The following is a 13,329-nucleotide window of genomic DNA, read 5'->3' on the forward strand; positions in this document are numbered from 1 at the left end:
TTTTGAAAACCCAGGCTCTTGACAGCCCCACTACCATGGGTCTACTTACTGGGATCCAGCCAGCTTCTCATGTTCCGGGACTTGAAGTAAGATTATCCCCATCCTGCACTGACACAGCCAGCCACAGCTGATTCAGGAACCTACCATCACATGGCTACTTTCACTGCAACAACAGCAGGCACCTAGGCCATGTCTGCTACAGGACGGATTACATGAGACATCCACTGGGCCTGACGTAGCACAGTAGGTGATTGGTATATACAGCCACTGACAAGGATGGTGCTGTGATGACAGCTGTGCTGCGAGATGCTGTGGCAGCATATTTATGATACTTGCTGAGGTTCTAGAGATCAAGACATATGGCCAAGAAGACAAAAACTGGACATAATAAACACTAAAGGGCATTTGTATTGACAGACTACCTTCTTCTACTGCAACTGCATCCATCTCTGGTACGGAATCACTCACCCCCTCCAAGCCATCCTGCCACTGTATCACAGTACCACTGCTCTTAAAAAGATTTTCTACTCTGACAGTAGTAAAAGCAAGGTACTGAAGGTCTAAGCCATCAGTTTAAACAGCAAATTATATTTTAACAATACTGTGCAGCCCTGCATATTTTAACTAATCAGAGTAACTGTTTGAAATGGGACATTGTAACACCATGGAGAAGACACTTACCATCAGGAGTCTGTGTTCCTGGTATGTACGTCCAGCTATATCTGCCCTGGTAAGTAAAGTGGTAATAATAGACAGGTGCTGTGTTCAGCTGTGACATTATTTTGACTGTACTATACACAGGATAGTTTATAATAATGTCAGAATAAAACTGCAAAAAAGAAAACAAATTTAATACATGAAGCAGAGAGTAGAGAATATATGATTCACTAGGTATTTATGATATTTATTTCTGAAGAAATACTGGAGGCTATAAACGTGTTCCCTGCTCTCAGTGGTATCAGATGTATAAAATCTACTATAAGCAAACATTGGATATACACTTATTGTTTATAATGCTTATTTAGGATGTAAAAAGTTTTACAAAATTAAACATCTACATGCCAAAAAAGTAGTTTCTTACAAGTACTTAGAAGGGAAACTAGTAATACACATTCTTCTAATGATACTCATAAAATTTATCTGCAGCAATTGGATGCTACCTTCGTCAATTCAGTTAGAGACATTAAAACAGGATTAAAGCAACAAAACACCAGAAAGAGATCTGGTTGGTGCTTCAACAGTTAGCAGAACAAGCATTCTTCAGCCAGCAAATACTGTGACTCAAGAACATATAAAATAAACTATAACAATTGTGTTAAGTTTTATATAAGACGGAGTGGGAGGAAATACATTACAAGATCAAAGCAATTCTATGATGGGAATGGTGGACCGTGATGACACACCTAAAAAAAGTGTAAGTATAGGTTAGTTCACACCAGTGCAAGTGTGAAAGTGCTGCATAGAGCCTACAGGACAAGATTAAAAATACTGGAAGACTTTGAAATTTTTATCCTCAACTCAAGAAATTCACAAGCAATTTGGAACAAACAGAATGACATTACTCATAATTGTATAGATTAAAAAAAAATTCTGCTCACCAAGTGGTAGCAGGAGAAAACACACCTAAAGGTTACAGAAATATGCAAGCTTTGAGAACCAGTGGCTCCTTCATCTGGCAGAAGCACTGAAGGGGAAGGAAGATATATGAAGGAAAAGAACTGGTGAGGATTATAAAATGGGAAGAGTTTGGAAAAGTCATCCAGAAACCTGGGTCAAAGGAGACTTATAAGTAAGTCTCCCATGACCTGATTTCTGGACAACTTATCAGTAAGTATCCCCAGACCTGGGTTCTGGGAAACTTTTCCAAGCTTTTCCCATTTCCTAAACCTCACCAGTCCTTTTCCTTCATCCCTACTCACTGGATCTAGCCCCCTGTGATTTCTTTTTGTTTCCCCAGATTCAAAAGGGACATGAAGGGAAAGTGCTTTGCCACTGTGGAAGACATAAAACAAAAATCATTGGAAGGAATAAGGAACATCCGAATAAGTGAATTTAAAAACTGTTTTGAACAATGGAAGGATTGTTTGAAGAAGTTTGTTGTGGTCAATGGAGAATTTTCTAAGGTGATTAAATTTGGTGTAAAAATATGAAGAAATAAAGATGTTAAGATGAATTTCCCCCTTTTTTTTGGGGGGGGGGGGGGGGTGTCCCTCACTCATCTGCACCTCCTAGGTACAACAAACCAATAAATGCTCTTCATTCAATTACATCTGCAAAACTGATGTCTCTCTATCTGGATTAATGATCCCTGATAGTGTCGGCGTATTGATTTGTGTATTTGACAATGGTGTCAAGGAAATCATCAGTGAATAAATAATTTCCAACATTCAATTGCACTTTTAACATTTGTAGCATTTCCTATGATTGCAGGGAGGTGAGTGCCGATGTCTTTTCCCAGTTGGCTTTTTGGCCCACATTGTCTTCTTATCTCTTCCCAAATAGAAGTTTCTTGCTTTGTTGTCTCTTCCTTCTTCATCCTCAGCAATATCCTCACCATCTTGCTCTGTTACAGAATCGCCTTCACGTTCTTCCACCTCATCTTGTGAAACAATGTCACCCTCATCATCAAGACCCTCTGACAGCATGGGGGTCTTCCTAGTCAGTGCACATCAGCAAATCCTGAATTTCTTCATGATGACAGGTGTGAGACAAGTCGTAATTATTCTGAGCCATATCTGTGAAGACTCTGGAGTTTAAAATAGAGAACACCTGGATAATTTCATATTCAGACACAATGTACCTGAAATGCCAAGCTCATGGTACTATATATTTTCACAAAATATTCACAAAATTGGAGATGCCACTATCATCACATCTGCTCTCCACAAAGGTCACACGTAAACTAGTGGAGGGGACTGTAAACAACACCTGAAGATAGGAGGTTCTAATAGTGGGGAAATCCCGCCAACTAACTGTGGAGAGGGGAACAAAATCGTTTCAGTTGAGCCTGTCAGGCCAATTGGGCTCAACAGAGTTCTAAACATGGCTGACAGCAGCAACTGTAAATAAACTTTCAATATATAAATTATTTACGAATAAAGGAGATGACTCACCGAAAGGCAGAAACACTGCATCGTTGATAGGTATACAAACAAAAGGTATAGAGCTTTGCTAGTTTTCAGAATGAAATTCCTTTTCCAAGCTTGTAGGAGAAACATGTAGGAGAAACATGCACACTAATAAATACACACTCATTTACATGCAAATGTCTGTCTCGCTACATTGTGCTCAGTCGACTGCCAGCTCTTACCTGGCCCACGGTGAATGTACTAGTACTGGGGTGAGGTGGGGGTGCAGGGTGGGGTGGGGTGAGGGATGGAGGGAGGCGGGATGCAGGGAAGGGGTTGGAAGTAAAAGTGTCTAGTGACTCATGGGAGAGAGGGGAGCTGCCTGTGATCTAGCTGGGGTAGCAGTTAGGGGGGGCAGAGGGCAGACGGCTGGGCATGCAATTTCACAAACTAGGGCATGAGATAGCAGTACACAACTAGCTGACACAAATTGGGCAGGGTTACTGGGACAGGGGATGGTACATGCACACACACGCATACACACACTCTCTCTCTCTATTGGGTGGAGGGTGTTGGGTCAGCAAGTTACCTTAGGCTTATGCCACAGAGGTTATGTGAGTGAAGGATGTACTGTAAGGAAAGCTCCCATCTGTGCAGATCAGAAAAGCTGGAGGTGGTGGGGTGGATCTAGATGGCATTGGTTTCATGTGAGATTTCAATGGCTGCTTCACAACCCATGCCATCTGGATCCCCCCAACCACCAACAAGAACACATTCTCAGCACCTGAAATTATCATGGCCACAACCTCCAGCCAACAGTCCCCTCCCCCCCCCCCCCCTCTGTCCTATCACCTCCTCCCTATTCTCATCCCCTCACCCTCTTCGTGTGCCACCCTCTGCCAACCCACCCGTCCACCTTTCCCCTTCCCCCTCCTACCCATTTTCGCTCCCTCCATCTCCCTCCCCATCTCCTTCCCCCACAGCCTCCTGACGCAGAGTGCGGTGATCCTGTCATGCCGCCACATAGTCCCTTGCATACTCCACCGGACAGTGTTCTCCTCTCTCCCAACCTATACCCTGATATCCCTCCCCCTTGCCCGCCCCAGACTGTTGCCTTTGTTCAATGTGACAGTTCCATTCGGGTCCAACCTGCCGGTGATTGCGGTCATGTGTGCATGAGGTGTACTTGCTTTGTGTGTGTGTGTGTGTGTGTGTGTGTGTGTGTGTGTGTGTGTGTGTGTTTGTTTATTTTTCTTTTATGGAGCAAGCTTTGACAGAAAGTTAAATGTTTAAGTCTTTTTGTTGTGTCTGCCTGCAGCTCAACATGTCATCTTTAGGGCGAGTAGTGATATATCCTTTTCTGAATATGTTAGCTGCATAGTTTGTGTCTCTAGCTGCACAGCATTAAGTGTGTTGAGCTTTTTTGCCAGATAGTGAAGTTTTGAGATGGAAACGCTAGTCACTGACATTTTCAAATTTGAAAGACAGCAATGATTAAAAAGAAAAGATGCTGTATGAAATAGCTATATAAACATACCATTTCTGATACAACACTGGTTGATTATACAAAGAAAACAAAACAATATAAAGTTTCATACCTTCCTACAATCACTGTTCATAAATTATAGCTTTAAATATGTCTACTTTCTCACTTACTTTACCGAGAGCATCCCCTGAAGCATTTGTTATTGGTTCATCATTGAGGTAAAATTTCGTCAGCTCTGCAGCAATTTCATTTGATCCTGGAGCATTGATCTCTTGGAGGACATAGTTTAAAACTATTGACACAAAATTCTCTTTCAAATTCTGTGATACATTACTGCGGAGAAATTCTGGAAGACAATTTTAAAATATACAGTTACAATCAAACAGTTGAACAGTTGATATAGTAGCTATAATAGAAGATCACTCTGAATTGGTATCTGTTGCCTTCTAACCATATCACTAGCCCTACCTTGTGTACATACCAGCATGTGTTCCAAACTATTCAGTCATTAAATCCTTCTGTATGCTTTCCTCCTCCTCCCCCCCCCCCCCCTCCCCCAGCCCATCTGTGTGTGTGTGTGTGTGTGTGTGTGTGAGAGAGAGAGAGAGAGAGAGAGAGAGAGAGAGAGAGAGAGTGAGAACATAAGGGAAGACCACATAATGATACTACATCTTCAGATTACAAATTTCCCTCTCCACTGAAATTCTTACAAATTTAAATTAATTATAGTAAAGTATGTCTGGTATGCTGCCTTCTGTAATCTGTTATAAGATGTCACAATAATGATATGTCACTGCATTGTTTCTGATATATTAAGCAGGTACAGAATGGAATGCGTCATACATCCAATCATTCATTGTATACTATGAGCCCCACAATGAAGAGAGACATTAAGGATTGTGCAACAATGTGAAGCAAAAACTGCTTTGATAGTTTATAATCAATACACTACTCTAAACAAATTGTGTACAAACAAGGTAAATCTGATGGTGTGAAGTTAACAGTAAGTCTGAGAAGAAGTTAACAGTAAGACTGAGAACAAGCTGCCGCTTTCTCAGTTACATTACATTTTGTTGCTTATCCCCAAATGCTTAATATCCATGTAATCATATTGATATTCATCTTGGGAAAAAAATATGTTAGGGTAGTAATATGTAAACATATACGCTGTTTGCCAAGAATGTGGTGTACGGTTGAAAACAATAATGTGCTGTTGTGCTAGTAATGTATTTCAACTTTCACATACTTATTTTTTGTTTGCCCGTGACACAGTTGTATTTATTTCATTACCTTTATCACGTATTTGAGTAAGCTGTACTTTCATTACAACATTGGCATAAGCAAGTGTGTGTGACAGTAACCTGGCATAAAACAGTGATGTAAGTCAATAATTTTAAAGAATTATTGACATGGCAGAAAAAAATAGGAGAATCTGTTATGGATTAATGACAGTATTCTGGAAAGGATAGATTGCTACTCACCATATAGCAGAGATGTTGACACAGGCACAACAAAAAGAATACTAAACATGTAAGCTTTCAGCCAGATGGCCATATTCTGAAACAGACAACATGCAGATGAGCAGTCCGTCTCAAAATATAGCAAAGGTCTCACTGAGGCTTTCACATACTGTACTTACCTTCCCAACCATGTACAGAAACAGATCTCCTGTGCCTTATCTCTTCAGTCACCAACCACTTCTCAAAGTCCCACTATCCAGCCACAGAGGAGAATTTCTCCCATGACTCAGCACCACCCAGGACTGGAGCAACTGAATCACATTCAACACCAAGGTTTTGGCTACCTCTAGCAGGGCCCTGAAATGTAGAATGGCCTACCAATTATCCTCTCTACCCCTCCCACAGTGATATTCCCCTACCCACTGAACCTACACAATATCCTTGTCATTCCCTACATAGCCTCTGCTCCAAACCTCTTGCCTCATGATTCACATCCCTGTAACAGACCTACCGTATTTACTCAAATCTAAGCCGCACTTTTTTTCCGGTTTTTGTAATCCAAAAAACCACCTGCGGCTTAGAATCGACTGCGAAGCAAGCGGAAGTTCTGAAAAATGTTGGTAGGTGCCGCCATAACTAACTTCTGCCGTCGAATATATGTAGCGCTACACAGGCATCCTTTGTAGGCACAAAGATAAATACTGGCGCCAAAACCTCTGCGTCAGTAAATAAAATTTAAAAAAAAATTGGAAGACGAGCTTTTTTTTCTCCGCCCGAGTTTCGACCACTGCATTTTCATACATTATCCAACGAAGTAAATACAAATTCCGTATTGTTCATCTTCGAATGTAGCAGAATTTCAATGTACTACGAAAATCCGACTGGCAAGACTGGGATTTTTGTCAATATGGCCAACTCTACGTTCTGAATTTTTTCCTACCTGTGAGAAGAGATGGTTGCTAATAGGAACTTGATGAAATGTGAATCACATGCAGTATTCTCTTCACCATAAGAATAATACGAATATAAACATTTTGCCATGTATTCTTTCGTGTTTGCTTCTATCTCATTTAAATCCTGTCTGCCTAATAAACTACGAAACTAGCGTGAGACAACAGCAAACGCGGAAGAATATACATACCTTGTCATGTTCATATTCGTATTACTCTTATGCCTAATAGTGATACAGTCAGAAATGAAGCACGGCAACTGACTAGATTTTTAAATCTAAGATGACTAATTTCTGTGCGGAATTTGATGTACTAAAGAAGATTTTCAAACAGAGAAAAATTTTCGCCAAACTCTCGTTCAGAACATGTTCTATCATACGCAGTCTATTATTTGGTTCTTGTTGATCATTATCAAAGAAAGCAGCAGTGTAAGTAACAACAAATAGCAGTCTCTTGCCATTGTTTCGCTAATGAGATGATTCCTTTCTTTTTTTAATTGTAGGCGGCGGTAGCGCCCACAAAAGCAAGCCATGCCGCGAGCAGCGACAGGCCGTAAACACGCACTATCAGAATGCGACAAACAATGCATGACACAGTATAGTAATGCATTTTCAGCTTAGAGTGACTGACGTAAACACCTATAACATAGAAAACGGCACTTATCAGATCAAAGCAAAATAAGCAATCGATTCAAACCAGACGAAGCACGTGAAAAAGGAAGGGTATCCGTATAAATACGGACGGAGCGCCTGACGCATAGCAATGGCTACCTGGTAAAGCTTAACTGCTAAGCTTACAACTCGAACCAAACTACTGTAGCTGTATCGTCATTCATTCGACCTAAATTGTGTCTCATATTAGAATGGACCAACTTTGTTTCGATTTGGAGGTTCGGCCTAAAACTTTTCTCTCCCCTTGAATTTCGAGGCTCAAATTTCAGGTGCGGCTTAGATTTGGGAATTTTTTTTTCCTTTATTTTGAGGCTCATTTTTCAGGTGCGGCTTAGATTTGAGTGCGGCTTAGATTCGAGTAAATACGGTAGATGCAAGACCCCTCCCATGCATCCTCCCACCACCTACTACTCCAGTCTGATCACAAGCATCACCTGTCCCATTAAAGTCAGGGCTACCTGTGAAACCAGTCATGTGATTCACAAGCTAAGCCTGAACCAATGTGCTTTGTCCTACATGGGCATGACAATCAACAAGCTGTGTGCCCGCAAGAATGGCCACTGAAACTGTAGCCACGAAACAATTGGACCACACATTTGCTGAGCACGCCGCCCAACACATTGTTCTTTTTAATTACTGCTTCACAACCTGTGCCATCTGGATCCTTTCTACCAACACCAAGATTTTCTCTGTTGTGCAGGTGTGCACTCGTGTGCAATATATCGCATGTTCCTGTAGCCATCCTGGCCTCAACCTCCATTAGTCATTGTCCTTCACCTACCGATACCCTTCCCTGTTCCCTGTTCACCCTCCACTGCCACACAGCCTTCAATCCCACAAGCGCACACACAGTGTTTTTACTTCTCTCCTTCCACCTCCCCCCCCCCCCCTCCCCCACATTCCATCTTAGCTCCCAACTCTGCACCTAGCTGCCCTACTTTTTCTCCACCTCATCCCTGTATCCTCCTGCAAACATTACTTTACTGTCCCCCAACGCATACCCTGCTCTCCCCCTCACTTACTGCTCCAACTTCTTGTAGTCTAACATTGGCATCCAGAGACAGTGGTCATGTGTGTGTCAGCTGTGTTTGCAGGAATTTTAGTAGGCCTTTTGTTGCCCTGTCTGCGACTCAATATCTCTGCTGTATGGTGAGCAGCAATCTATTCTTTTCCTAATATTGTCAAAAAAATATTTCTTTGGACTTAATCAATAAAAATGAGGAAAGGCAACCACATAAATGTGATGCTTAGGCACACGTAACAGAAGAGCAAGTTTCCTATATTTTGAAGTACCACTCCCTTTTAGTTTAAGTGCAAACACTGTGTGATGACATACTGAAATGGCTGTGGGTGAGTGTATTTCAGTTTCTGTATGACTTTGTGTGGAAGAGTGTGTATTTAAATTAGATAAGGGTCAACATATTGAAGTCTAGACAAATCTTTATAGCATTATGTGAGTATAACTGCTGTGCATCACTCAGCTAGAGGTGGATGATTACCTGTCCATTTTATGTTTGTTACTTCCATGATGGAGTATCTGTTACTGCAAATACTTCATTGGGTCTGATATTGACTAAATGGCATTAAAATATTTGCTAATAAAGAAAGCATTTTTTTAAATATTGTAAATGAATGAAAATGCAAGGTAATATGATCACACATAAAACAATAAACCACTAGATGATTTTGTGTCATAGATGAGGAAAAACAAGTCAAGCTAAACAGACTAAAACACATTATGCAACCATACTGTCTCACAGCCTTACAATGGTGACAAACACAGAACTTTAATTTAGCATTTTATGACAATCATTCCCACAGCAGAAATAATTGGATAGTGGCATAAAAAATGTAGTGGGTGAAGGTAGCTACAATATGCAGCCATTTATTACAACAAATTCATCATTTCATCCAATGTAGCCCATGGTTCAATATAACCTGAAATTTTTCCTCCTGAATAGAAATACTTGCCAGAGATTCTGTCCTGTAATTTTATAGTTTTCTTGTGTGAATTTTTTTATACAGTTGACAGCCTATTTTATAAATGTTTCATAAAAAATCTGTGATTGCAAATTTGAAAGTTTAACACATTATGGTGTGTGTCACTCACTTAGGAAACTATTTTCTTCCAGAATGAAACTACAAGGACAGTTGAAACAGACTGAGATATAAACCACAACAATAGTATCAGAAATGGCAAAATCATTTGGAAAGAATTGATGGTGCTCAGTAAGCTAAAAAAGTGGTTGTGACTGATTCAGTAGGCTAGATAAATGCAGAAATATAACATAAATAATGAACTGAACAGCAATGCTTGTCGTGTAACACTTCGCTTTTGGTGAAGTCTACCATGCCTAAGAATGATGATCATCACAGTGAAAGTATCTGTTATTAGCTAGTTGGTATACAATTGTACACTGATGGAAAGTTGTTATTCTTTGTGCATGTACACTAACCTGGATGAATGCAACACATCACCAAGGCGGGACAATGATGGCAGCTTTTGCTACGTGCTATGGTGCTTGCTGGCCAGGAAATTATTCTGTATTATAGGGTTCCAGCTCAGAGAAGCAACGTGCACTATCAAGAAAAAGAGTGTGCCATGACAATGGTGTTTAGGTTCTGGAAGAAAAAGAAGATTCTTTCTCCTTTCTTCCAGGAGTGCTAGTGCTGCAAGTTAGGTAGGAGAACTTCTGTGAAGTTTAGAATGCAGCAGATGAGGTACTGGCAAAAGTAGAGCTGTGAGGACTGTTCATAAGTAACACTCAATTGTTCAGTTGGTAGAGCACTTGCAGACGAAGGGCACAGGTCCTGGGTCCCAGTCTCAGTATTGCACACAGTTTTAATCTGTCAGATAGTTTTATATCAGCACACTCTCTGTAGCAGAGTGAAAATTTCATCCTGGAAAATTTATTCTGTCAGATTTGTACAGAACTGTCATCATTATTGTCAGATGGAATTTATGTAATGTGCGATCAAATATATCAAAATTTATTTTAAATGTTGTGTTCCCTTATATCATCAGTTATAACAGAAGATATAATATAACTGTTGTGAGAAAAAATACTTTGTATCATTTAGTATAAAGTACGGATATGATAACAGTTCACAAATTCCAACACAATAACAACTGCAGAGGTGAAGAAGTCCTAACAACTGCAGAAGTGAAGATGTCCACATCAGGAAATAACTATGCAGTTTACCCAAACAGTATTTCAAGAGGCAGAAGTTCAGAGTCAAAAAGGAACAGCACTTGCAGTCTGAACGTACATACTATTTCAGATGCATTGAACACTTCAAGCTAGAACAGGCACCCAACTAATTCATACTGTGAAGGCAGTGACAATTGTATTTATATCCCATCCACTAACCTTTAGACTTGCATTTCAGTATTGCATTAAGAAAATGAGTATTTTATTAAATGCTAGTAATTTACCCTTGGGTATGTAAGCGAGTTCATCTTTGGTTGTTCCTGTCATTACAGGAACATGGGCAAAATTTCCTTGCAGGAATTGTTCTGCAACGTCAGCTGGTAAGAATTTTTCAACTCCATCTCCTGAATCTCGCTCAATAAAAAAAGCAAATGAGCTGGTTAAATTCCTTGTCAGGTCCTGCAAAAACAAGGCATTAAGTAATAAATAACATGTGAACAATTGTAATTGTGTGCCAGGTTTTACTTTAAAACTTTTCTTAAAAATAGATCTAAATTAATTAATTTCTACATAAATAAATAAACAATGACAGCATGCACTCAAAATAATAACATACGTTTTGACTGATAAATTAATAAAGAAGCCTGAAGTTCTTTTATCAAATTGAGGAAAAGTTAATCAACATGGAGTAATGCCACCACTGTGCAGACACTTATTTTGTACATTATGTTATACGAATTATGTCCAATGGATCAACTATGAACAAGAAACTTCCAGGCTGTCAAACCAATTCACATCTACATCTACATTTATACTCCGCAAGCCACCCAACGGTGTGTGGCGGAGGGCACTTTACATGCCACTGTCATTACCTCCCTTTCCTGTTCCAGTCGCGTATGGTTCGCGGGAAGAACGACTGTCTGAAAGCCTCCGTGCGTGCTCTAATCTCTCTAATTTTACATTCGCGATCTCCTCAGGAGGTATAAGTAGGGGGAAGCAATATATTCGATACCTCATCCAGAAACGCACCCTCTCAAAACCTGGCGAGCAAGCTACATCGCGATGCCGAGTGCCTCTCTTGCAGAGTCTGCCACTTGAGTTTGTTAAACATCTCCGCAACGCTATCACGGTTACCAAATAACCCTGTGATGAAACGCGCCACTCTTCTTTGGATCTTCTCTATCTCCTCCGTCAACCCAATCTGGTACGGATCCCACACTGATGAGCAATACTCAAGTATAGGTCGAACGAGTGTTTTGTAAGCCACCTCCTTTGTTGATGGACTACACTTTCTAAGGACTCTCCCAATGAATCTCAACCTGGTACCCGCCTCACCAACAATTAATTTTATATGATCATTCCACTTCAAATTGTTCCGCACGCATACTCCCAGATATTTTACAGAAGTAACTGCTACCAGTGTTTGTTCCGCTATCATATAATCATACAATAAAGGATCCTTCTTTCTATGTATTCACAATACATTACATTTGTCTATGTTAAGGGTCAGTTGCCACTCCCTGCACCAAGTGCCTATCCACTGCAGATCTTCCTGCATTTCGCTACAATTTTCTAATGCTTCAACTTCTCTGTATACTACAGCATCATCCGCAAAAAGCCGCATGGAACTTCCGACACTATCTACTAGGTCATTTATATATATTGTGAAAAGCAATGGTCCCATAACACTCCCCTGTGGCACGCCAGAGGTTACTTTAATGTCTGTAGACGTCTCTCCATTGAGAACAACATGCTGTGTTCTGTTTGCTAAAAACTCTTCAATCCAGCCACACAGCTGGTCTGATATTCCGTAGGCTCTTACTTTGTTTATCAGGCGACAGTGCAGAACTGTATCGAACACCTTCCGGAAGTCAAGAAAAATAGCATCTACCTGGGAGCCTGTTTCTAATATTTTCTGGGTCTCATGAACAACTAAAGTGAGTTGGGTCTCACACAATCGCTGTTTCCGAAATCCATGTTGATTCCTACATAGTAGATTCTGGGTTTCCAAAAACGACATGATACTCAAGCAAAAAACATGTTCTAAAATTCTACAACAAATTGACGTCAGAGATATAGGTCTATAGTTTTGCACATCTGCTCGACAACCCTTCTTGAAGACTGGGACTACCTGTGCTCTTTTCCAATCATTTGGAACCTTCCGTTCCTCTAGAGACTTGCGGTACAGGGCTGTTAGAAGGGGGGCAAGTTCTTTCGCGTACTCTGTGTAGAATCGAATTGGTATCCCGTCAGGTCCAGTGGACTTTCCTCTGTTGAGTGATTCCAGTTGCTTTTCTATTCCTTGGACACTTATTTCGATATCAGCCATTTTTTCATTTGTGTGAGGATTAAGAGAAGGAACTGCAGTGCGGTCTTCCTCTGTGAAAGAGCTTTGGAAAAAGGTGTTTAGTATTTCAGCTTAACGCGTGTCATCCTCTGTTTCAATGCCATCATCATCCCAGAGTGTCTGGATATGCTGTTTCGAGCCACTTACTGATTTAACATAGGACCAGAAATTCCTAGGATTTTCTGTCAAGTCGGT

General features: G+C 40.5%; 1 protein-coding gene across 1 annotated transcript in view; it reads right to left on the minus strand.

The window, feature by feature from the left end:
- Positions 1-13,329, minus strand: part of LOC126458261 (esterase E4-like) — a 108,682-nt gene that overhangs the window by 31,682 nt on the left and 63,671 nt on the right. Inside the window, exons 6-8 of the mRNA XM_050095186.1 lie at positions 11,072-11,246; positions 4,725-4,900; positions 682-829 (exon numbers count right to left, since the gene is read on the minus strand). Coding sequence (XP_049951143.1) covers positions 682-829; positions 4,725-4,900; positions 11,072-11,246 — 499 coding nt within the window. The remainder of the gene's footprint in view (positions 1-681; positions 830-4,724; positions 4,901-11,071; positions 11,247-13,329) is intronic.

This window comes from Schistocerca serialis, chromosome 2, assembly GCF_023864345.2.
Source record: "Schistocerca serialis cubense isolate TAMUIC-IGC-003099 chromosome 2, iqSchSeri2.2, whole genome shotgun sequence".
In the NCBI taxonomy this organism is placed as follows: Eukaryota; Metazoa; Arthropoda; class Insecta; order Orthoptera; family Acrididae; genus Schistocerca; species Schistocerca serialis.